Source organism: Bos indicus, chromosome 9, assembly GCF_029378745.1.
Source record: "Bos indicus isolate NIAB-ARS_2022 breed Sahiwal x Tharparkar chromosome 9, NIAB-ARS_B.indTharparkar_mat_pri_1.0, whole genome shotgun sequence".
NCBI classification, from domain to species: domain Eukaryota; kingdom Metazoa; phylum Chordata; class Mammalia; order Artiodactyla; family Bovidae; genus Bos; species Bos indicus.
Window position 1 is genome coordinate 12,639,646 of NC_091768.1, and position 26,189 is coordinate 12,665,834.

At 42.5% G+C, this 26,189-nt stretch overlaps 1 protein-coding gene across 3 annotated transcripts in view; it reads left to right on the forward strand.

Moving 5' to 3' along the window:
* KCNQ5 (potassium voltage-gated channel subfamily Q member 5) overlaps window positions 1–26,189 on the forward strand; it is a 623,294-nt gene that overhangs the window by 472,745 nt on the left and 124,360 nt on the right. For all 3 annotated transcript variants that reach the window (XM_070795470.1, XM_070795469.1, XM_070795471.1), the window contains exons 4-5: window positions 16,420–16,595; window positions 17,218–17,343. In XM_070795470.1, the coding sequence (XP_070651571.1) occupies window positions 16,420–16,595; window positions 17,218–17,343 (302 nt within the window). The remainder of the gene's footprint in view (window positions 1–16,419; window positions 16,596–17,217; window positions 17,344–26,189) is intronic.

The window sequence follows — 26,189 nt, forward strand, 5'->3', positions numbered from 1 at the left end:
TTTTTTAGACTTGTAGTCAAATACCGGTGTGAGCCCTGCTGAGTTGGAAGTGACTGCACGGTTGCCGTCTGGTAGGCATGAAAATAGGTACCAGGTGATGGTTTTACACAGCTTCCTCAGATGTGTGCAAAACTGCAGTTTCGGAAAGTCATTCTCGTGCTTTCTATATAAAGGAACACCACATAAGGCCAACAGGTCACAGCCCTGGAACACATTCTGAATCATCCAGAAATACCCCCTGAGGCTTCATCCTCCTGATGGATGGAGAGCTCATGGGATTACACCCAGGTGATTTACTCAGGATCCTCGGGGGTGCCTTCAGTAGGATGCGTTTGCCTCCTGCTCATTCACAGCAGTTCTCAAAGGACATATGCTTCTTCCCTGCTTCATAAACACAGAAGCACAGCTTCCGCACATCCTCCCAGCTGTACCCACCTCTGAAGTGAGATGTCTGTGATCACACTGTGAAGCGGAAGGTCCAGCGTGAGGCTAGTCCCGTGGCACCACAGGACTAGATCAGACCTCAGCATGCCTGAGTCTGCACCCCTGACCTCTGCCCATGCTCCAGCCTCCCCATACTGTCTTCCAGTGTCTGGAGGGATCTCAAGCAGCCCTGTTACCCATACCCCTCAAAGAGCCCCCCTTTCTGCCCCCTCTGGCAACAACAGCCCCCCATCTCAGCCGACAGGCTTTACTCACCCAGTTTCTCAGGCCAGAAATCCTAAAGTCACCCTCAGAGCCCCTTCTTTGTGTCAGACCCCACAATCAGCCCTGCAGTGGGTCCTGACACCTCCTCCTTCGCACGTCCCAAGTCTGCCCCCTGCCTGGGTCCTCCTCACTTTCCCTGGCTCCTCTGAGGCTGCTCTCGCCCTCAGGCTGGACCATGCCAGTGGCCTGCTAATTGGCCCTGTGACCTCCACTCATGTCATCCAGCCCCCTCTGGATCTGGTTCCCAAAGGCAACCAAAATGACCTTGGAAGACACAAGTGGGATTGATCCCACACCAGAACCCCACCACACCTGGAAGGACAGCTAAGTGAAAGTGAAAGTGAAGTCTCTCAGTCGTGTCCGACTCTTAGCGACACAATGGACTGCAGCCTACCAGGGTCCTCCGTCCATGGGATCTCCAGGCAAGAGTACTGGAGTGGGTTGCTATTTCCTTCTCCAATGCATGAAAGTGAAAAGTGAAAGTGAAGTCACTCAGTCGTGTCCGACTCAGCGACCCAATGGACTGCAGCCCACCAGGGTCCTCCGTCCATGGGATTTTCCAGGCAAGAGTATTGGAGTGGGGTGCCATTGCCAGCTAAAGCTCTTCCTAAAGCTGCCTTGATCGGGCCAGAGCCACCCCCTCACCTCCCCTCAAGCACGTGACCACACTTCCACCTCTGGGTCTTTGCACCTCCTGCCTGGAGGGCCTCCCCCGAGATGGGGTGATGGCCACCCCGTCACTGCACTGGACCCTGGATTCCTATGACATCACCTCAGAGACAGCCCCCAGACCTGAAAGCACCCCTGTGACCTCTTACCCTGTGACCTGTTACCCTGTGACCCCACCCCTTTCCCTGCTTGCTCTCTCTCAAGATTCTCTGTCGCTCCTGCATCTTGGACTCTGCCCTTACTCATCTGGACAACGTCAGTCTACACTGTGTTACAGAACATTAGCTCCTTGAGGACAGAAAAACATCTGTTTTCTTCACTGCTCTATCCCCTGTGTTCGGCTCATAACAGACATGCGCTGAAAGGTGTTTGGTGGGTGAACTACTGCCTGAATGAATGAATTGCCTTAACACTTAAGAAAGCTCATTTCCAAAACTCCTGATGATGCTTCATCACTGAACCATTTAGTCTCCAAAGAAAGAATGTATTGCCTAGAGTTATAGAAACCGGAGTCAGGAAGCGTCCTGGACCCTTTCCAGTTCGGTCCATCTCACTGTGAAGACAGGGAATCCAGCTTTAAGAGAACTTATGGTGAAGCAAGCGCAGTTCAAGCTTCTTATGCTTCTACACTTTATACCTCTGTTCCTTTTGAGAAGTTAGAATGTTGTATTCACAAGGAAAATTCAGAGGCCACAAAATTTCAGTTCCTCCTTGACTTGATGTTCTGTTTGCAATAAAGCATCTGGCATGGTACACTGTGGTGTTGGAGAAGATGCTGGAGAGTCCCCTTGGACTTCAAGGAGATCAAACCAGTCAATCCTAAAGGAAATCAGTCCTGAATATTCATTGGAAGGACTGATGCTAAAGCTGAAGTTCCAATACTTTGGCCACCTTATGCGAAGAACTGACTCATTGGAAAAGACCCTGATGCTAAGAAAGACTGAAGGCAGGAGGAGAAGGGGACGAGAGGATGAGATGATTGGACGGCATCACCAACTCAATGGACATGAGTTTGAGCAAGCTCCAAGAGTTGGTGATGGACAGGGAACCCTGGCGTGCTGAAGTCCACAGGGTCACCAAGAGTCGGACACAACTGAGTAACTGAACTGAACTGATGGTACACTGAAAACTTACAAATTCATGCAGAAATTGTCCCATGTAGACAGGACAGCTGACCACTACTCTATTAGTCTTCTGTCCTATTGGCACAACCTAAAAGATAAAAACTGGTTAATATAAGATTTCCTTTAAATTTACCTGAATGTTCACCATTTACAAGTAGTTATATTCCCTACCCTTAGTAATCCATTACTCCATGGGTTTTCATACTTAAGGCTTGCCTACATCCCTGTTCACCGATCTTTTTACAAGAGAAAGGTTATCAAGAAGGAAGCATGGAATAAAGTATAAGCACTTTAGAACCAGACATATAAAAAGCCAAAACCATGGCTTTGATTCTTGGCCCCATGTACTAGCTAAGACCTTGGATAAGATTCTTGAAACTTCTTGGTATCAAGTTACTCATCTGTAAAGTTTGGTGTGTGTGTGTGTGTCTGTGTAAAATATCGTTTTAAGCCAAGGCGGTAACCTGATGTCAGGCACAGTGAGGCAGACCCGGGCTTTCTGTGTATTACGTCTCTGAATCCCCACAACAGCCCTGGGGGAAAATGGCTCTTTTCCCTACTTTCAAGTGAAGACTCTGAGACCCGGCACGGTCAATAGGCCCGAGGGTCCACACCCTGGAAAGGACAGCACTAGGAGGACCCGGGCTGTCTCGCTAGGTCCACACTGATGACCCTCCGCAGAAGGCTATTATGGAGATGGGCTGGAATCAATTCTGTGCACTGAGCACCCTGAGGAGCCCGTATACCAGGGACACCAGCAAACACCCCTTCTCACCACTGACTCCCTTGGCCAGTGACCGGCCTTCCTGGGCCAATAGCTTCTATTTTAAATAACTAATAATTCTCTTTTTTCTCATTACAAAAGCAGCAAAGGCTTATTATAGGTCATTTGGACAAAGTAGACGTGTCTAAAGAAACTAAGCTAAGCTAAGCTAAGTCACTTCAGTCGTGTCTGACTCTGTGCGATCCCATAGACGGCAGCCCACCAGGCTCCCCCATCCCTGGGATTCTCCAGGCAAAAACACTGGAGTGGGTTGCCATTTCCTTCTCCAATGCATGGAAGTAAAAAGTGAAAGTGAAGTCGCTCAGTCGTGTACGACCCTCAGCGACCCATGGACTACAGCCTCCCAGACTCCTCTGCCCGTGGGATTTTCCAGGCAAGAGCACTAGAGTGGGGTGAAAGAAACTGAACTTTATACTAATCCCACCACCCAAGGAGAATCACTGTTAGCATCAGGTATAGGTACTCAAAGTATTTAGTTTTATATATAAGAACACATAATCCTTTGGAGGCAAAATTGGTAGCAACTTAACATCCTGCTGTGTATCCTACCTATCTCATCAACATCCTTCTAAAACATGAGGTTTGTGGTTATGTAGTTATCCACGGTGATGATACTGCTACTGCTGACTCAATGGACATGAGTTTGAGCGAACTCCAGGAGATAGTGAGGACAGGAGAGCTGGGAGTGCTGCAGTCCACCGGGTCACAGAGAGTCAGACACAGCTTAGCAACTGAACAACGACAACGATAGAAGTTGGATAAAATTTATTATGGGCTAACACTGAACAAAGACCTTTTGAATGTGCTAACCACATCTCTGTGATACAGGCACTTTTATGATTCCTATTTTACAAATAAAGAAATTAAGGCACACAGAAATTCAGTAACTTACCCCCAGCTGCCCAGCTAGTAAGAGAAGGAGCCAGGGCTGGAACCGAGGCAGATGGATTCTGTAGTCCATGCTCTGGAACAGAGGCACTGGATTGTTTCTGATGAATCCATTTTTGTTAGAGATTTGAATTAGAATCTAAATTTTTATATTATTTAATAATATTATAATGAACCTTTATTGACATCTATGATTTTTTTCATTAGGCTAAATTCCTAGAAGTACAAGTACTGAAAGGATAGGGTTCAAATAGTTAATGCATGCATTGTAAATTAATGCATGCTTCAGTCATATCCTACTCTTTGCAACCCTAGGGACTATAGTCTCTGTCCACGGGATTCTCCAGGCAAAAATACTGGAGTGGGTTGCCATGCCCTCCTCCAGGGATCAAACCCAAGTCTACAACATCTCCTGCATTGCAGGCGGATTCTTTACTGCTGAGCCATCTGGAAAGCCCCCAGATAATTAATACTTTTGGCCTATAATGCTAAAGTTCCCTCCCCCACAAAGTTAAACCATTTTATTGCTACGTAAAATCTTCATGAGAAAACTTTTCCTCCTCCTCTTTGTAAATATTGACTTTAAAAAAAAAATGCTGTCCGTTTCATAGATTAAAATGGTACCTTGCTACTATTTTAAATTTCAAAGCTAGAAATGCTAAAGAACTTCTTTCCACATACCTATTGGCCATTTTTACTTTTTCTTGGGGTTAAATTTATATTTATGCCTCCTGTCCAATTTTCTACCAGCATATCTTCATATTATCTTTACACATTAAGGATAGGAATCCTTTGGCCATCATCATATATGTTGCAAATATTTCTTTGAAGTTTTTTTTTTAATATATTTATTTATTTTAATTGGAGGCTAATTACTTTACAATATTGCATTTCAATCTATGTGGGGTTTTTCAGCACATTTTTAACTTTTCTATATTTTGTATACTTGTGCTTCTCAACTGCAAAATGTGGGCTATTTAACTATTATTTCTAAGACCCTTGATATTATAAAATGTTATTCTGTGTGCTCACTGTAAGAAAATAACCCATCAAGGAAATATCCATCAGATCAGTACTGAGCATCTGTACTATGGCAGGTACTGAACAGACACTGAGTTTACAACAAAAAAGAAATGCTTTGCCTGCCTTCAGTCGCCTACTGAAGTTTCTGGAAGAGACAGGCGGGCTAGCAGATGACTGCTGAAGGGATAGTGAGTGTGACAGTGTACACGCAGAGCTCCAGGCACCAGTACACAACCACACCCTCGATAGCCTGACGCCTGGGCTGAGCTCTCGAAGCAGCTGAGGGCTGGCTGTACGGGGAAGGAGAAGAGTCTTCCAGAAAGAGCTGCAGCATTTTGTCGGGCACTTTGAAGCCAGGCAACAGAATTTGATTTTTGATCTGAGTGTTGGAAAAAAAAATGGTTTTGATCATAGAAGTAATAGGAACACTCTGACCGTTTAGTAATAGAATACATGAGTTTAAAGAAAGCAAAGACAGGAGCGTGAAGAGCTGGTCGGAGTTCATGGGGTGGCTGGGAGAGGGGGAGCCTCACCCTGAACCAGGACTAGAGGAAGGAGGGAAGTGGGGAGGGACTGTGGACTAAACAGCTCTCAGAACTAAACAGCTCTCTGGGTGTGAGGTGAGGGAGGCAGGAAAGAAGGTGCCCACCCACAAACCCAGCGTGCAATCTGCATCAGGACGCTGGGGTTTAACTGACACATTTTATTCAGAAATTTACCTGGGAAAAGAAATAGGCTTAGAATAATTGATAATTTTTTAAAAGGAATGACACTGAGGGGATATTACCCTGCCTAATATCTAGTGTCATACAGATGCAGGAGTAGGCAATAAAACAGAAAGGCTCTAGAAACAGACCTCTCGGTGAGTATATGGAAACATTTGGAAAAGAATAGACTTTTTATTTAGGTGGTACTGGAAAAGCTGACTATCATATATGATAAAAAAACAAGATCATTTCTCTGCTTCTCCATAGAGACAAACCTATATTTCATAAAAGTGAAAGCTGTCTCTGGGAAAGGAAATGGCAACCCACTCCAATCTTCTGGCCTAGGAAATCCCATGGGCTGAAGAGCCTGGTGGGCTACAGTCCATGGGGTTGCAAAGATTTGAACATGGCTGAGCGACTGAGCACACAAAGACGTCTCAGATAAAGTCATGCTAATTGTTATACAAATCCTCAAACTCCAGTAACTTCTCAAAGTAAAAGTTCATTTCTCACTTGTGCGGTAGTCCAGTGCAGGCGCTTCTCAAGGAGACTGGGGTGTGTGGAGAGGCCCTGCTCCGCGCATTCACTCAGGCCCAGGCTGACAAGGACCCGTCATCTGCAGCATCTGGCTCTAAGGACATCCTCAGTGCCCATGTGAGCTGGCGGATGGGAAGACAACCCCTGAGGCCATCTGCGTCCCCTCAGCCTGGACATGGCTCACGCCCTCTCCATTCACTGTCCATCAGTTAGGACAGGTCACATCCCCACTCCCGGAAGCGAGCAGATGAGAAATGACATCCCTGGTGGGCAGCCCCTTCCCAGAGCTTGTTCTGCACCTCGGAGGAGGAGCAGGCTTCTGGGGAGGACAGCTGGCTACCGCTGCCACAAAGAACATGCGTTCACTCGATGAGCGTCTCAATACACCAAAGAGACTCTAGGAAAGTATTTTTATAATCATAGGCAAAGGCCTTTGTGGTGACTTGACTTCGTAATGACATGAAATTCAGAATCTGTTTTTTTTTAAAGGTGATGTTGTATCTATCATATTGACAACTATCACAAATTTTTAATATTCTACGCCTTTAATGTCACACAGTAAATAGTAAGCTTTAGGTATTTTTATTACTATTGTTATTTTTGCTTTTTATTAGTAAAGAGAGTGAAAAATCAGCACTTGGGTACCATCATTTGGAGGGCACTTGGATATCAAAACACAGCACATGCCAACCTTCAACCCAGCAATCCAATCTCTAAGAATGTATCCTTAAGAGAATACCTACAAAAATTTATGTATGGGGCTGTTCATTTCAGAATCATTTCAGTAACAAAGATTAAAGTAATCTACTGCTCAATACTAAAGAAGTAGCTAATTACATAAATTAACTTCTTAACTTATACTTATGTCTAAACTTCTGATATTTTATAGCAGCTATTACTTTTATAATTTTAAATGAGATAGTTCATTAAAATTTTCCAAAGTTTAGCCTATGGTGAGGCCACTGAAAGGAGCTCAAGGAATTAGAACAAAAAACGTGGTGGGAGAGGATGGAATCGCCAGGAATGTAGCATTTGCTGCACTTCTGTTTTGACCAGAGGCAGCAAGATGAAATGAGCTTACAGTGCAAGGGGAGATTTATGTTAGCTGTTACAAAACTTTCTGAGACACTATCATAATTTACAAAAAACCTTAAAGCCTAAAGTCTCCAGTTAAAATCTATTATAAATGTCAAGATGAACCCCGTTTGTGGTTTGCCTCTAGAAAATTTCTCTCTCCTAATAATTACTAGTTTAGAAGTGTTCATCTGTGCATTGTTTAATCCATGTGATTTAGTTCTTCCCTTTATGATTTTAAATTAAGCCAAGTGTACTAAAATATACTCCCTAATAGGTGAATTGTGGCATGTAATTGTAGCAACAAAACAGCCCACCAAGTTCAAACATTGCTTTAACCCAGCTGTCACTCCATGACAGGATAACCTTGGATGAGGATTTTTCAGTGTTTCACTGATTAATCCCTTCTACACAGGGCAGCACACAGGGCCCAGTGTGATCAATTTGTATTGATTTTGCTAATACTAGAGCAAAGTTCCAGTGGGGTGTAATAATAATCTTGAATACTTAATGTGTCTTAAATATCACTTTAGTATTTTGTTCAAATCTGCAGTGTCCTCAAATCTCAAGAATTAATCCATAAATCACTAAGTGATTCAGTGAGTATGTGAGCCTACTTCCTAATACCTCGTAAGCCTATATTCCACATTTCTAATGGGCTAATTATAATCAATAATTGTTTCTTCCCTACTTCCAAAATTGTTTTCATTGGGAGGGGCATTTAGGAGCTCGAGATTAAGATTACATGTTTTTTATTTTTTCATGTAATTTGGTGCTTCTCCTTGTTTATTAGCAGCTTTATTTCTTTCTCTAACCCCATTTTCTATGGACGTATCCATAAAAGTACTGTCTGTTTTAATATAATTTATTTCTGCTTTATTTTCCCGGCATTTCTTTCTTTCCTGAGCACTTTATACAATAACGAATTTATTCTTGCTTTAGTTTCCACCTGCTTTTGCAGCCTACCCCTTTCTCCCTCCCCCCGACCACAAACCCTCCAGTTACTTCACCCTGATTTTCATTATCCAAGGAATGATGCACCATGACTCCTAAGGGCACAGCTCGGGACTCAGGTAAGGGCCAGCACAGCCACTTGTAGATGCTGTGCCTTGGCTAGTTGAGCCCCGCAAGCCTCAGTTCTTTGTTTTTAAGGAGGACATGGCAATGATACTGTCTGCTTTATGGCACTGTTTGGAGGACTAAATGAAACGATGGACCACAAGGCTTTGCAACCTTGGCACTACTGACACTGGGACCAGGTCATTTCCCTCCCCCCGCCACCAGAGGGTTGTTCCAGGCGTTGCAGAATGTTAGGAAGCAACCCTGGTCTCTACCACTAGGTGGCAGTAGCAACTCCTTCCCACTTACAACAACCAAATACACTCCAAACATTGCCGAATGCCCCCGGGAGGAAAACTTTCCCCTCTGACAACCACTGGTGCACATAAAGCATTTAGCAATGCCTGGTACATGGATGGGACATGATAAATATTTGCAATAGTTTGATGATCAGATGAATGAATGAATGAATATTCATTTTAATGCAAGTGTCCTAGACAATGCTTGACCCTTAATTAACTGCTTCACACACCAACAGATGAACAAAGGAATTTGAAGCCAGTGAGGCTCAAGGCTGTCTGTATTTGTTACATTGTACTAAAATGTTCTGTCTTCTCTTAAATGCTCCTACGTTGCAAAAAGAAAAACATTTTAGACAAATAGCTACTTGTGCAGCTTAAGTTGCTACCCAAATTCCACTCTGCTTTATTGAAATGTAATTGACATAAACATGGTGTAAGTTTAAGGTGTACAATCTATTGATTTGACCTGCTTATAGGCTGCAAAGTGATTATTAGTTAACAACTGCATCATTTCACATAATTGCCATTTCTTTTTTGTGGTAAAACATTTAAGATTCACTCTATTAACAATTTTCAAATATATAATACAGCATTATTGACTATAATCATCATTCTATACATTAGATCCCCAGGACTTGTTCACCTTATAACTGGAAGTTTGTAATCTTTCACCAAGATCTCCCCATTTCTCCCCACTACCCTCCTCCAGTAACCATGATTCTAGTCTCTGTTCCTTTGAGTTTTACTTTTTGAGATTCCACATATGAGTGATATACAGTATCTATCTTTCTCTATCTGGATTGTTTCAGTTAGCTTATTGTCCTCAAGGTCCATCCATGTCTTTGCAGACATTAGCATTTCCTTCTATCTCATGGATGAACAATATTTCAATAACGATAGGTAGATCTTCTTTATCTATTCATCCATTCATCGATGGACACAACTTGCTTCCAAATCTTGGCTATTGAGAATAATGCTGCAATGAACATGGGGGTGCAGGTGTCTCTTCAAGATCCTGCTTTAGTTAACTCTGGATATATACCCAGAAATAGGATTGCTGCGATAGTTCTATTTTTAATTTTTTGAGGATGCTCCATACTGTTTTCCATAGTGGCTGTACCAATTTACATTCTGACCAGCAAAGCAAAAGCATTCTCATTTCTCCCTATCCTCACCAATATTTGTTATCTCCTATCTTTTTGATAATCACCATTTTAACAGGTTTTTATTTTCATCCCCTGATGATCAGTGACATTGAGCACCTTTTCAATACATCTGCCATTTGGATGTCTTCTTTGGGAAAATATCTATTCAGATCTGCTGCCCAATTTTTAATTTGTTTGTTTTTTACTATTGAGTTGTATGAGTTATTTGTATATTATGGATATTAAGTTCTTATCAGCTATGTGATTTGAAAACATTTTCTCTCTTTCATTGCCTTTCCATTTTGTTAATGGTTTCCTTTACTGTACAGGACTTTTCAGTTTGCTATAGTTTCACTTGTTAATGTTTGCTTTTCTTGCCTTCACTTCTGACGTCAAACCCAAAATATCATTGCCAAGGCCAGTGTCAAGAAGCTTACCCCCTGTTTTCTTGTAGGAGTTTTATAGTTTCAGGTGTTACATTTAAGTTTTTAACCCATTTTGAGTTAATTATTATGAGTGGCGTGCGATAGTGTTCAGTCTCATTCTCTTGCATGGGGCTGTTCAGTCTTCTCAACACTATCAACTGAAGAGACTGTTCTTTCCCTTCCCCATTGTGTATTCTTGGCTCCTTTGTCATTAATTAATTGTCCATATATATGTGTGGCTTCATTTCTGGGCTCTGTATTCTGTTTCCGTTGACCTTTTTTTATGCCAGTTTCATACTATTTTGTTACTACAGCTTTGTATTATAATATGAAGTGAGGAAGTGTGATATTTCTACTTTCATTCTTTGTCAAGGTGGTTTTGGTTATTCAGAGGGTTTTTTTTGTTATTCCATACAGATTTAGAACTAATGTTCCATTTCTGTGGGGGGAAAGAAGCACTTTAATCTGACAGAGATTGCATTGAATCATTGCTTTGGGTAGTACAGACATTAACAATATGAATTGTTCCATCAGCATGGAGTATCTTTCCATATTAGTGTCTCCTTCAGTTTCCTTGATCAATGTTTTATAGTTTTCACAGAATAGATTTTCCACCTCCTTGGTTTAATTCCTTCCTAAATATTTTCTTCTTTTTGACGCTCCTATGAATGGGACTTTTTTCTCAGTTTCTCTTCCTGATAAATGGTTGTTTGTGTGTAGAAGCACAACTGATTTTTGAATTATTTATTTTGTGTCGTACAACTTTATTCATTATTTCCAACATTTGTTTCAGTAAAATAATGCTTTGTCATTTGCAAGTAGTGAGTTTTACTTTTTCCTGTCTGGTCTGAGTGATTTTTACTTCTTCTCTTGTCTGCTTGCTCTAACTAGGACTTTCAATACTATATTGAATAAAAGAGGCAAGCATGAGCATCCTTAACTTGTTCTTACAGGGAAAGTTGTCAGTTTTTTAGCACAGAATGTGATGTTCACTATGGGCTGAGGTACATTCCCTCTATATCCACTTCTTTGAGAGCTTTTATCATAAAAGTGTGTGAATTTTGTCAAATGCTTTTTCTACATCTATTGAGTTGATTATATCACTTTAATTTTCTTTTGTTAATGTGGTATATCACACTGATTTGCAGATATTGAGCCATCCTTGCATCCCTGGAATAAACCCTACTTGATCGTGGTATATGATCCTATTAATGTATTGTTGAATTCAGTTTCCTAGGATTTTGTTAAGGACTTTTACATCTATGTTCATCAGGGATGTGTACTTTTATCTTTGGACAAGGTCCAAAATCCTGTCTGGTTTTGATATTAGATTAGTGCTACTGCTAAGTCACTTCAGTCGACTCTTTGCGACCCTATGGGTGGTAGCCTGCCAGGCTCCTCTGCCCATGAGATTCTCCAGGCATGAACACTGGAGTGGGTTGCTGTTTCCTTCTCCAGAGGGGATCTTCTGACCCAGGGATTGAATGCAGGTGTCCTGCATTGCAGGTGGTCACCTGCATTGTAGGTGGATTCTTTACCAACTGAGCTACCAGGGAAGCCTATTAGGGTAATACTGAGCTTGTAAAATGAATTCAGAAGTGCTTTCTCTACTTCTGTTTTTTTATGAAAGAGTTTGAGAAGGATTGGTATTTATTCTTCAGATGATTTAATTCACCACTGAAGGACTGGACTTTTTTGTTCACTGGGAGGTTTTTGATTATTGATTCCATCTCTTTGTTAGTGATTGGCCTGTTCAAAGTTTCTATTTCTTCCTGATTTAGCCTTGTTAGATTATATGTTTCTAGTAAGTTAACTATTTCTTCTAGGTTGTCTGTTTCACTAAGATCTGTTTCTGGGAGTTTGTCTTGTTCTTTCATTTGGAACATATTATTTTGTTTCTTCATTTTCCTTGACTCTCTGTTAATTTCTGTGCATTAGATAAAAATAGCCACCTACACTAGTCTTGACTGACAGATCTTATATAGGAGATGAACATCAACAATTAGCCTAGCCTTTGCTTCTCATTGTCTTTGAAAAGTTTGTAACTGTCTAACCACCATGGTCTTAGTGGCTCCCAATGGTCAAATATGTGCCAAGACTCATCAGTGTCTCAAGCAGAGGGTCACAGTCATCTTCTGAATGAAGGCCAGTTGGAAGTTGGACCCTCAGGCAGCAGCTGGGAAAGTATGTGATTAGACCTTATCCAGGGAGAAACTGGGAGGTAGGCATTTCACCTGCTCCCTCTGTGTTGCTGCTGCTGCTAAGTCACTTCAGTTGTGTCCGACTCTGTGCGACCCCATAGCCCACCAGGCTCCTCTGTCCACAGGACTCTCCAGGTAAGAACACTGGAGTAGGTTGCCATTTCCTTCTCCAATGCATGCTAAGTTGCTTCAGCCGTGTCCGACTCTGTGCGACCCTATGGACAGCAGCCCACCAGGCTCCTCTGTCCCCAGGATTCTCTAGGCAAGAATACTGAAGTGGGTTGCCATTTCCTTCTCCAGTTCCCTCTGTACTGGACCCAGTTATTAATATATAGCCATGAAATGGGGCGGGGGACTGCGGGGTCCTGAACCCATTAAGAACTTTCTTTGCTATAACCCTGTAGGACTCCTGGATGCAAGCCCTGTTGGCTGTCAGAGCCAGGTGATCCAGAGGTTTTTCTCCCAAGCAGCAGCCTCAAAAGCTGGGCCACTAGATATGCATAAAAACTCCTCGAGAAGGATACTGGCAAATTGGAGCAGGCCAGAGGGAGAGGGCAGGAGACATGTCCACTGGCTCCTGTGACCTCAGGAGAGAACTGCAGTCACTCTCCAGATGCATTTAAATTGGAGGCCTGACCTGTGGCAGCAGCTTGTAAAGTAGGCAAGTAGAATCCTTTCAGGAAAAGACAGGGAGATGGGGATTTCTACAGCCCAGGGCTCACACCCACTAACATCTGCTTCCCTGTCGGCTATAGTATGTGTGTCTCATGGATGCAAGCCTCACAGCTTTCAGGGCTAGGTGTTTGGGGGGCCGATCCCTCTGGTAAGAGTCTTAAAAATTGGGGTGCTAAATGTGGGGTTCAAACTCTCAGTCTCTCAAGGAGAAGCTAGGAGTTTGAGGTCCCTCCTGGGTGTCTGGCACTGTGCTAGGAGTGGGGTTTCTGGTGACCACGTCTCAGCCTCTCCTGCTGTTTTGATGTGAGCGTTCTCTTTCTGGATTTCCTCCAGAGGGAATTTCTGCATGTGTAGCTGCTCATGTGGTGTGTCTGTGGGAGGAGGGCAGTTAGGAGCCTCCTATGAGGCCATATTTAAAGGCCACACCTACCCACGCTTATAAAAGGTAAACCTTAGTGAGTTTTGCTTTTTATAAATGTCAATGAATGACGGCTATGAATTATTACATTGCTGTAGAATTCCGTGCTGGTTTGATTAACTTAAGAGTATTTTTGATTGATGTTCCAGTTATTAAGCCACTGATGTGGTAAGAGAAGAAAGCTCAAGCTACTTGTAAATGTTTATTAACTTAAGTTTATTCTATAAACATTTACTGAGTGCCCGCTCTGTTCTAGGTACTTGGGATACAAGTATCCAACCTTGTGGAAGCTGTAGTCTCCTAAGTAATGGACTACAGAAATAATACATACATACATACATAAAAATAAGACAAGAGTACTCACAACTTCTAAAATAGTAACCTGGGAAATAGCTAGATGTACCGACAGCAAAACTCCAGCGGATGACTATAACCCAAGCAGAAGCATTTTTGTTTGCTGACTCATCGGTGCCATTTGGTTGCTCACTTATGACTTCATGTCACTGAATTCTGACTTTCTGATCCGAATTACAATAAGGGTGTTAAATCAAATCTATGGTTACCTTTGCATATTTTGTGACTTAAAATCTTTAGATTATGATTCACTGTGAGCATGGTTGTTGAAACTGTCTCAGACCTACAGGGTTTCTTTTACTTCCTCTAGGTTTTGTCTACTAAAAACATACTTTGGTGCTGTAGTGTAACTGCTCTATAGCTAATTTTTAAAAACTGATACAATATATGTTTTCTGTGTTTCACTTTTTTCATCTAGAATATCTAACAGATATTGGTGTTACAAGGATTAAAACAATATGACATTTGAAAAAAACTTAAAACTAAAGAAAATGCCTGGACAAAGTAAATTTCAAGTCTGTGTTTTCTGCAACCACACTGGTCATTTATTTATTTCAACTATTTCTAATATTTTAGCATAGTAAGTAGGGTATTGTATCTTTTTCTTTGTACACTTGTGAGGAAGTAGTACTACAATGAGAAATAGAAGCATAATGTATATCCAGCAGGGCCATATAAGGAATGTTTCTTTGTCTATAAACCACTTGTCTCAGAAGAAAATCCCTCCGAATGATGAAAACCAAGAGATGTTTTCACACTTAACTCTTTTTTAAGTTTTTTCCTGATTTCAAAAGATGTTTTCATTGTTATAAAACTCCAAGATTAATGAACTTAATAACTTCAAAAGTGAAAAGTCCTTTATCCACATTCTCATCCCACCTCTCAACCCATAGAGAGAAATAATATTCTATGTATATCCTCACATGTTTTTCCTAGTCGTATAATGTATTTTTTATTAAGTAAGACTACACTGTACATTCTGCTTTGCAACTGACTTCTAGTCACTTAACGTGCCTGGTGTTTGTATTAACATATTTAGTTTCCGCTCCTCTCCAATAGCTACAGAAAAGGACAAGTTTGTGGCTGTCTGTGCGCCCAACCACAAACTCACGCAGCCTACGTATCTAACGGTAGAAATGCCTTCCACTGACCCGTGTACCAACCCCCAACCCTCTCTCCAAGTCCTGACCCAAGAGGGCACCAGGAGAGTGACTCTAAAGATCCTCAGAGTCCACACCCAGGGGCCAGACCTTCCTGCGAGCGTGAAGGACTGGGCTGAATGAAACATCCACATTCACTCAGCGGTTAACCCTGATGACCCCAGAAGCATAGTAAACGCTGCACCCCGAGGGGTCTGAGTGTTGCTGCCTGGCCTTGCACGCCCACCTGGAGCAGGAAGGACATTTTACTGAGGATGAGCAGGTCAAGCTGACTTTTTGTAAAATCGCCATGGGAGGCTATTTATCCCACTTCACTCCTCCCACTTCAAAGCTACTTTCCATCACTCCAATATTTACCCTTGGAGCGATTAAGTCCTCCTTTATCTTTTCTGCGCTTTCGTTAGCTGCTCTTTTTAGCAGGTATGATTTAAGCCAAATGTCCATATGTCAGACATTAAATATCCATTCCCATGCACGGTGTGGACCATTACCTCCTCTGTTATAGCAAACGGAATGTCAATTAACTTGAGTGCAGAAGTTACACAAAACTGACTGACAGCAGTTTATAAAGGACTCTACCCAGAGCGCTTGAAGCATTTAGCTTAGCTGAGGCCTTTCTTTCAGTCTGCAAAGCTGCAGATACAACAACAGAAATGAAATTTTTGTAGGAAGCAGCAACAAGCTTTGGGGGCAAGAAAACAGGAAACATGATTGTGCGAAGCAGCACTTTCACAGCTAGACAGGCTATGATACCTCCACGGCATCATCGGGGAAGCTTCGGGGCTGGGGCTCCTGCCGGCAGGACACCCCGCTCCAACCGTGACACCAGGGCTGCAGTAGGGGGTGCCCCCAGCCCCTAGCCCCCCAGAGCACCAGACCTTCCAAAGGCCACGTCCAGTTCTTCAAAAGTTAAACAGGAAGTGGTCCAAACTGGATGGCTAATGCAGAGAACTGCCGAGGGGTAAGAACAAGTCAGCAGAAGGCCCAGTCCTCCACCTTCCGCTCCTCGGCCATCACAGAGTTCACGTGGCGGGCGCCAGCCTGGAGCTCAAGTTCTGCTCCCAGGGCCCCAAATAGGTCCAAAGTGACGCGTTCTGAAATCCTCTCTGGGAAAGGAAAACCTCCTGGCCATGCGACTTACGGCTGCTTCAACCTGTTTCTTTCAGATACCATTGTCCTCATCGCCTCCATAGCGGTCGTTTCTGCCAAAACTCAGGGTAACATCTTCGCCACGTCGGCACTGCGCAGCCTGCGCTTCCTGCAGATCCTGCGCATGGTGCGTATGGACCGGCGCGGCGGCACCTGGAAACTGCTGGGCTCCGTGGTCTACGCGCACAGCAAGGTGAGCTCCGGCTTCCGCACCCGCGGCCGCCCTGGTCGCCAAACTCTTCGAAAGCAAACTTGGGCTTTTCAGAACCTGGATAAAGCCATGCGAGGACACAATGTGGATTATGTAAAAGTCACCATAAATATCCAAGCAGTAGTCAAACACATGAAATCATGCTCAGATTTTGTTTTTTGTTCCTGTTTCAAGTATTTTTCACCTCTAAAAAATCTCTCATTCTTTTTATAGCTATAAGGCTTCCCTCATAGCTCAGTCGGTAAAGAATCTGCCTGCAATGCAGGAGACCCGGGTTTGATTCCTGGGTCGGGAAGATGCCCTGGATAAGGAAATGGCAACCCCCTCCAGTAGTCTTGCCTGGAGAGTCCCAGGGACAGGGGAGCCTGGTGGGCTGCCGTCTATGGGGTCGCACAGAGTCGGACACGACTGAAGCAACTTAGCAGCAGCAGGCTATGGTCCATGGGGTCGCAAGAGTCAAACATGACTTAGTGACTAAACCACCACCACCACCACCATACCCAAGTAGTAGTCAAAGACATGAAATCATACTTAGGTTTTGTTTTTGTTTCTGTTTCAAGTATTTTTCACCTCTAAAAAAATCTCTCATTCTTTTTATATCTAGGAATTAATCACAGCGTGGTACATAGGATTTTTGGTTCTGATTTTTTCATCTTTCCTTGTCTATCTGGTGGAAAAGGATGCTAATAAGGAGTTTTCTACATACGCGGATGCTCTCTGGTGGGGCACGGTGAGTGAAAAAATTTGGTTTTATTTATGGGATGTTGTGAGATGTTTCCTTTGAACACAGTGCAGTGATTCCCATGAGTGGTCTCAGTAAAACTATAAATGAACTTCCAAAAGGGAAATTTTGTGCAAATACACAGCACTTATAATTATCTGAAGAGTTGCCTCATCTGTTTAGGTCTAACAAAGTTCTCTTACAAATCAACTTACTGCTTCATGCGTGCCAGTCTGTTGCAAAATAAAAACGAATAATTTTTTTAACCTTGATTAAAATGTTCAGGGGCTCACTTATTTGTTTTAACTTTGTGGAGCACAGCTTTGAAGTACAAATTGTTGTGTTGTTTGTCACTCATCAGAAAGTTTATCTGAGGCTTTAAAAGAAGAAATAGTAGCTGAACAAAAGCTATTAGTAAAATTGTGGTACAAAAAGGGAAAGAGAAAAGAGTGGTAACCATCTGTGAGATCAGAGATTACAGATACTGTGTTTCAAATTTTTCTACTCTTCTTCCTTTATATTGTTAAAGGATAGTTTTCCAAACAAATAAAAGTTAAAACATGACTCTCATACACATAGAAAATAAAGCATGTGTAAATATTTTAAGTTATTATCAATGAAGGAACTAGGAAGATGTTATAGCCAGTTCAGAGCACTATCCCAAGAACAGAAGTGTATACAGATTAGGAGTACTGAATGTGCAAACAGAGGCAAACCTGGCTGCTTCCACAGTGAAAGCAGGAAGTCAGAGGAACCCCCACCAGACAGTATTTATTTACATATCTATAGACAAGAATTATTTTGCATTCCTGCTGCAACTTACACTATCATAAAATAGCTCAAAGGCCATGAAAGGTGCAGAGCCTGCCCCATAAAATCAGAAATCGATAACCTAGAAGAACGTACTCCAAACAACACATAGTTTTCCACTGAAACAAAGATTGTCTTTCTATTGTAAAGAATTTATTAAACAGTCATTGAATTGTGTACCCTAATAAGAATGTTTTAGGATAAAGGAATGCCTTATACAATGTGTAAACTACATTTCTTTTTATTTTATTCCTTAATATCTTCCAAAATGGTGAAAATACAACAGCAGTTAGAGTTGTCTGAAGTCTCTTTAGTCCAGCAAATTTGTTCTCCTATAAATCATTTGTAATATTTCTTGAGTGTTAGATCGTTGCCAAAATAAAAATGCATCATCTTCTTAAACTGTGATTGAAGCATTAGTAAGTTTGTTTGCCAGTTTGCTTTGTGGAGGTCACTGCTGCACTATTCCGCTATTTGTCAGAAGCTCATCAGTGAGAACTAGAACTGTCATCAAAGACGAGGATAACTCATCAGGGCTTGAAGTAAGCAGAACCTGGTACAGCATAGCAGCAATAAAATGAATAAGAATCAGAAGCATAGTCGTTTGAAGATTAAGATTCTTTTTCCTTAGATTGTCAGAGCTAAATGTGTACAAGATTGTGCCACTGATAACAAAGCATCCTGTTGGCTTCATAATTTGATTTCCAACTCCTTGCCCTCCCCCACAAGCAATAATGACCACTTTGAAAGAAGGAAAGTGGAAAACCCAAAAGAGAGCTGTCATCTGACATGCCTAAAATACTTTTTATGTGCTGAGAACGAATGAAAATGTATGACTCATAGTGGGGATAAACTGAGTAAACTGAGCAAAAAGGAGGTTTTTCTAGCCAGCAAGGAGAAGACAGCGATTTGAATTTTAGTTTTTGCATCGCTGTGAAGCCCCTAATGTGGCTGAATGACTGAGACCCTTGGGTGCCCTCTGTACCGAGGTGCAGCTGCTGGTGCATCCACCTGGCACCTCTCTAGCCGTCCTTCCATCATCTTCCTTTCTCCTTCCTACTACTCTCCTTCCTACTTATCCCCTTCCTACTAATCTCCTTCCTACTGCATTGTGTGTTGAGCGTGTGTGGGAAACTCTCAATGTACTTAGTCACCAGCTTGTTTCTTTGCCAGAATAACCCACGTAGCAGGTTTCCAAAGGTCATCTCTGTGCCTTTCAGGGAAAAGCAGCATCTATTCATTGATTTCAGGGCAGCAGTGCTATTCTACTGAAGTTTAACCTGTACTTAGGGCTTCCCTGGTAGCTCAGCTGGTAAAGAATCTGCCTGCAATGCAGGAGACCCTGGTTCGATTCCTGGGTAGACAAGATTCGCTGGAGAAAGGATAGGATACCCACACCAGTATTCTTGGGCTTCCCTTGTGGCTCAGTTGATAAAGAATCTGACTGCAAAGCGGAAGACCTAGGTTCGATCCCTGGGTCGGGATCAACCAAGGGATCCCTGGAGAAGGGAAAGGCTACCCACTCCAGTATTCTGGCCTGGAGAATTCCATGGACTGTATGGGGTCGCAGAGTTCGACACGACGGAGTGACTTTTGCTTCACTGACTCTGATGCTGGGAGGGATTGAGGGCAGGAGAGGGGGACGGCAGAGGATGAGATGGCTGGATGGCATCACCGACTCAATGGACTGAGTTTGGGTAAACTCTGGGAGTTGATGATGGACAGGAAGGCCTGGCATACTGCGATTCATGGGGTCTCAAAGAGTCGGACACGACTGAGAGACTGAACTGAACTGAACTGAACTGAATCTGTACTTAGCAGAATCTTTGAATGGCCTAATTATATCTCTTTCTTAAAAAAAAAAAAAATCTAGTCTTGACTACAGAAGCAAAATTTTCTAAGATATTGAGCTTCCAGGAATAAAAAAATGCCTTGTTGGTCCATAGTGGGTTTGTTGATATTAGCTAACTCATTAATGAAATTCTCTGAAGCCATAAAAAGCAAACAAGAGAACTTACTAGTTCTGTCCTTATAAGAAGAACATATACTAGGTCTCCAATATAAAGTAAAACAAATATAGAATACTCTGAGTGTGCTTAGTCACTCAGTTGTGTCCAACTCTTTGCAACCCCATGAACTGTAGCCCACTAGGCTCCTCTGTCCATGGGGATTCTCCAAGCAAGAATACTATAATGGGTTACCATGCCCTCCTCCAGGGGATCTTCCCAACCCAGGGATCAAACCCAGGTCTCCTGCCCTGCAGGCGGATTCTTTACCATCTGAGCCACCAGGGAAGCCCAAGAATTCTATAATGGGCTATCATGCCCTCCTCCAGGTAGTCTTCCCAACCCAGGGGTTGAACCCAGGTCTCCCACACTGCAGGCGGATTCTTTATCAGCTGAGCCACTGGGGAAGCCCAAGAATACTGGAGGCCATAGCCTATTTCTTTTCCAGGGGATCTTCCTGACCCAGAAATCAAACCGGGGTCTCCCTGCATTGCAGGCAGATTCTTTACCAGCTGAGCTACCAGGGAAGCCCATGGAATACTCTACATTTTATTATATATTAATGAAGACCTCAATGAAATCTTTCTAGTTAGAACTGTCCATGTTGCATGTAATGCACACCTTGCTAACTAAAGAAACATCCGGAATATAGGGAAATGAAGGAAATGAAAGAATCCTGATTTGATGAGTTTCTTAGTGCTGGGCTTTGGTGAAAAAAAAAGGAAATCCCCATTTATTTTTAAAAAAAAAAGCCTGAAGTAGTGATATATAGTTTAAAATGCAGTTTATAGTCTATGGATATAGTATTCAGTGAATTCTAAATATTATATGCAAAACTTCTCTAAGAAGAAGATACTTTCCCCAAACCAACTTTAGGAGGAATGCATAGTGCGATCAGCACTGCTCAAAGCAATAACAATTTAGAGAACCTTGGTCCCTGGAAACTATTCCCATAATAGATGACAATACTCAGCCCATAGTCCATAGAAAGGGCTGGTGTTAAGCCCCTGGCAGCTACCCAACCGCAGATGGGGGCTGCATGAATGGATATGGGGAACCTCTACAGCAAAGGAGCAGAGACCAATGTCCTTCCTGACAGACCTACAGCTTCAGGGCAGAAGGGTTTTGGGAATCAGAGTTTCACTGAACAATGTTCTGGACTCTGAAGGAGCAACCAAAGAGGTGTTGATGACGGACGTTGATGAGGCCAGGCAGCTATAAGAGGAGAGGTCTTCTGATTGTTCGGTGGAGCTCTGCTTAATGTCACTTCCTATTATTTTTATCTTTCTTTTCAGTTACTTCAGGTTTATTCTGATAATCAAAGAATAGGTTTTCCTGGAGTTATTTTTTATTATGAGCTCCTTCTTCCCTGTTATTATCTTCCCTCCTTTTGATTTGATTTAGATTTATTCTGAAATAACTTAAGATACCATCCTCCTAAAGTAGTTTTTCCTGGTAATGACCCTATCCTTGAAGGCCAACTTGTCCTTTTTTTATTTACCACTTTTACTGTGTTGAAGATGGTGTTATGGGTTTTCTTTAAAGATCCAACAGCAGCAGATGGTATAAACCTACTCTTGAGGTTTATATAGCCTCCACCTGAGACCTGTGCTTGACATGATTCCTTCAGACATGTAGAGGATTTGGCGTTGGCCAGTTAGTCCTAGAATTTGCTCTTAAAAACCTCACACTTTTCCCAAGCAACAATATGGAAGGCTCTGTATGTAATGCACACTCAACAGGTTATGCAGCCCATATGTGTGCCATGAGTTCATCCCCCTACAAAATCTAAGAATAGGTAATGGTGCCGATTTGTGGAAAGAGCAAGGATACCCTTGTCCTTGATGACACTGGTCACCTTTCTGAGAATCAACCCCCCCCCCCCTCCTTCCAGGGGGTTTACCAGGACATAGTGTTCTCTGCCAACTCTTAGAAGCTATTGGTTTCTGACTCAGTAAGTCTGCTGGTACAGTAAATAGAAGTGTTTCTTACTACCAATGTGAGGCCTGATGGAATCAGAAGCTTTACTTCCAACTATTCAGGATTATTAACAACCAAGTGAAAACTGAGACATACACCCCTGGCAATACTTTCCATACAGTCTAGCGGTTATTAACCTCTCCAAGCCCCATTCCTACCTTTGGGGCGTTTACGGGGTATATTGGGCATGAATCCCTGGAGAACTCTTTCCTAAGACATCTGTTCTTAAAATTGGCACATGTGCAACTCTGGACACTTTTGTTAAGTGTTATTCTAATAGTATTGAGCACATGCTGTATTAAAAAAAAAAAAAAACAGTATTATAGTCAGGAGACCAGGGTTCCAACCCCATCGTTAGTGTTAGTAGAGGTGTGATATTAAGCAATTGTTTAATATTGCTGTAAAACTGAGAAAATAATAGTACCCAAACACAAAGTTGCTCTCTGTTTCAAATGAGACTAGGACGTGTGGATTCACTTTATCCAATACTAGATAGCTGTGACTGCCACTCTTGTTGCTTATCTGACCACAAGCCTGGGAGAACAGTAGGGAGTGCTAATGCCCTGAGCCCTTGCCACAGCAGAACTTGAATTTCATGATGCCACCACCATGGAGTTTCCAATGTGTAAAGATGGAAAATCTTTCTGACCTACTAGTTCAAGATGACCAAATGTCAAAATTAACTTCATAGATTCTATGACTACCTACTATCTGAAACTGTATGCTCAGGAAGTAGCCCAAGAGATTACTTGGGCTAAGAGAAGAGAACAGAGAAGAAGAGACTAGAAAGAAGAGAAACAGAGCAGAGAGGAGGAAAGAGCAGGGAGGGAGAAGGAGATTGTTGACAACTGTTGACAGGAATCTTCCCCCTTAAAGGACCCCCTTAGGAATTGCTGGAGGGAATGTAAGTTGTGCACCCACTATGGAAACCAGTCAGAGAAGATGATGGTACCCCACTCCAATACTCTTGCCTGTAAAATCCCATGGACAGAGGAGCCTGGTAGGCTGCAGTCCATGGGGTCACTGAGGGTCAGACACGACTGAGCAACTTCACTTTCACTTTTCACTTTTATGCATTGGAGAAGGAAAAGGCAACCCACTCCAGTGTTCTTGCCTGGAGAATCCCAGGGATGGGGGAGCCTGGGGGGCTGCCATCTATGGGGTTGCACAGAGTTGAACATGACTGAAGCGACTTAGCAGCAGCAGCAGCGTGGAAACCAGTACAGCTATTCCTCAAAAAAAAATAAGACTAGAACTACCACATGATTCTGCAGTTCTACCCTAAAGAAAATAGAAGTACTGGCTGGAGAAAATATATGCACCTCATATTCTATTTACAATAGCCAAGATTTACAATAGCAGCGCTGTTTACCATAGCCAAGATATAGAAGCAACCTAAGCACCCATCAACAGATGAATGGATAAAGAAGATATGTGTATATATACAGTGGAATATTACTCAGCCATAAAAAAGAATGAAATGATGTCATTTGCAGCGACATGGATGGACCTAGAGGTTATCATACTTAGCAAAATAAGCCAGAAAGAGAAAGACAAATACCATATGATTTCACTTACATGTGGAATCTACAATACAAAACAAATATACAAACATAGCCAAACAGAAACCGAGTTACAGATACAGAAAACAAACAGGTGGTTGCCAGAGGGCAGAGCAGGAGGGAGAGGGAAGAAATAGGTGAGGGAGACTGAAAGGTACAAATAAGTGAGTCCCAGGTATAAAGGCTACAGTGTGGGAAATATAGCCAATAACTGTGCAGTGTCTTTGTATGTGATATCGTAGCTAGACTTACCTTGGTGATGGTTTCAAAATGCTATAGAAATACCAAATCACTGTGTTGTGTAACAGGCACTAACAAAGGGCTTTGGGTCAATTATGGCTCAAAACAAACAAATAAACTCATAGAAAAAGAGACCAGATGTGTGTTTACCAGAGGCAGGGAGTGGAAGGTGGAGGAATTGAATGAGGATGGTCAAAAGGCACAAACTTCCAGCTATAAGTGCCATGGACATGATGTACCATGCAATAAGTATAATGAGCTCTGCTGTGCATTATATATGAAAGTTGCTAACAGAGTAAATCCTAAGCGTTTTAAAAACTATATATATACACATATATGTATATTTATATATCCATTTCTTTAATGCTGTATCTATATAAGATGATGGGTGTTCGCTGAACTTATAGTGTTAATTATTTCATGATGTGTTCAAGTCAGGGCATTGTACTGTGCACCTTAAACTTCTGCAAAGCTGTGTGTCAATTATTTCTCAATAAAACTGGAAGAAAAAAAGATGAAAGAAAATAAAAATAATTTTAAAGAGACCCCCCTTAGGGGAAATTATACTGTACTGTGGAAATCTACGAATAGTCTATTTTTAATTTGCTCACATAAATGCATTAGCTATAAACAGCTATTCATACCTGTGTTCTGCAAAGCAGACCAGTAAATATTTGTTGATTTGTTGCTTGAAGAAAAGAAGGTAGGTTTATATCTCCTGGTCTCTAATTAATTGTGCTATTGAAAACAATTAACTGTAGCCTAATCTATGTCTAAATTATAACTTGAACACAGCACCTGTCTCCCATTAAAGAAAAATACTGAGGAAAGCTTGGACCCGAGTATACATTTGTTGTGCAGTATGATTCCTGAGGGAGAAAACACTTGATTGTTGAACCCACTAAGAGGCCCCGAGCAGACCTCTGACTTTGCTACCATAATTACTCCTTTCTGCCAATATTTGCAACCCAAAGACTTTCAGAAAATCTCTCCTTACCTGCATGACTGCAGTTGAGGGCAAAACTTCCTCTGAGCTGCTCCCACATGCTGCAGCCCCTTCCAGTAAATGCCCACCCGGAAGGACAGCACGAGCCACAGGCACCACCAAGCCCACTGGTGAGGCCACAGGGGAAGCAGGCCTGTCCTTCTTGTCCCAACCCTTCCCGTCAGGCTGGTCTGCCGGCTTCCACCTCTAGTCATGAAGTGTGACAACCAATTAAAGTATTATTTTGCTAAAACAACACTGCAAGAGATATTGGAACATTTAAAAAATGTGTTTTTTAATTGTTTAGGGACTTCCCTGGTGACTGAGATGGTAAAGAATCTGCCTGCAAAGCAGGAGACCTAGGTTTGATCCCTGGGTCAAAAAGATCCCCAGGAAAAGGGAATGGTGACCCGATCCAGTATTCTGGCCTAGAGAATTCCACGGACAGAGGAGGCTGGCGGGCTACAGTCCATGGGGTCGAAACGAGTCCAAAAGAGATATTGGAACTTTTTATAAGTGTATCTTTTAAATGTTTGAATTCAAAACTTTATAACCTTTCCTAGTCAAAAGTCAATGAGTATGAATCAGTAATAAGTAAATATGTATATAAATACATAAATTTTCAAAATTTCACTAACCAGCAGATGTTAAGAGCATAGATCCTAGGGGCTCTGGAAGGAGTCAGAAAATGGAATGACACTCAATACAGTGGGTTTCCTCCAGGCCTGATTTTTGCCAACTCCTTAGGGTCACACATGCCAACTATAAGCAGGTAATTCCTTCCAGGAGCTCCCAGGGAAGAGGGTGTCTTTGGGGCTCTCTGTGAGCCCACCTTACTCTAGCTTTACATCCAAATTAGACCAGTTACTGCAGCTCAGTCCCTGGAGCTGCACGTGGCTTCTGGAACACAGAAGTGGGTGCATTGCTGAGCGCAAGTGTGGGAGCAGAGACCCAGAAAGGCTACTCAGTTCATGTGCAAAGGATCAACTGAGAAAGCTTCCCAGGGCCTTCCAGTTACTGGGGAAAGGGAAGAAACATAAGGTAGCTGCACTGGGGTACCTCAAAGACAGCTTGACCTGAAAGCCCAGAAAAATCAGCAGCCTTCCTGCAGACTACTGCCTCAGAAGGTAAAGAATCCTCCTGCAATGCCGGAGACCTAAGACTTGATCCCTGGGTCGGGAAGATCCCCTAGAGAAGGAAATGTCATCCACTCCAGTATTCTTGCCTGGGAAATCCCATGGATGGAGGAGCCTGCTGGGCTACAGTCCATGG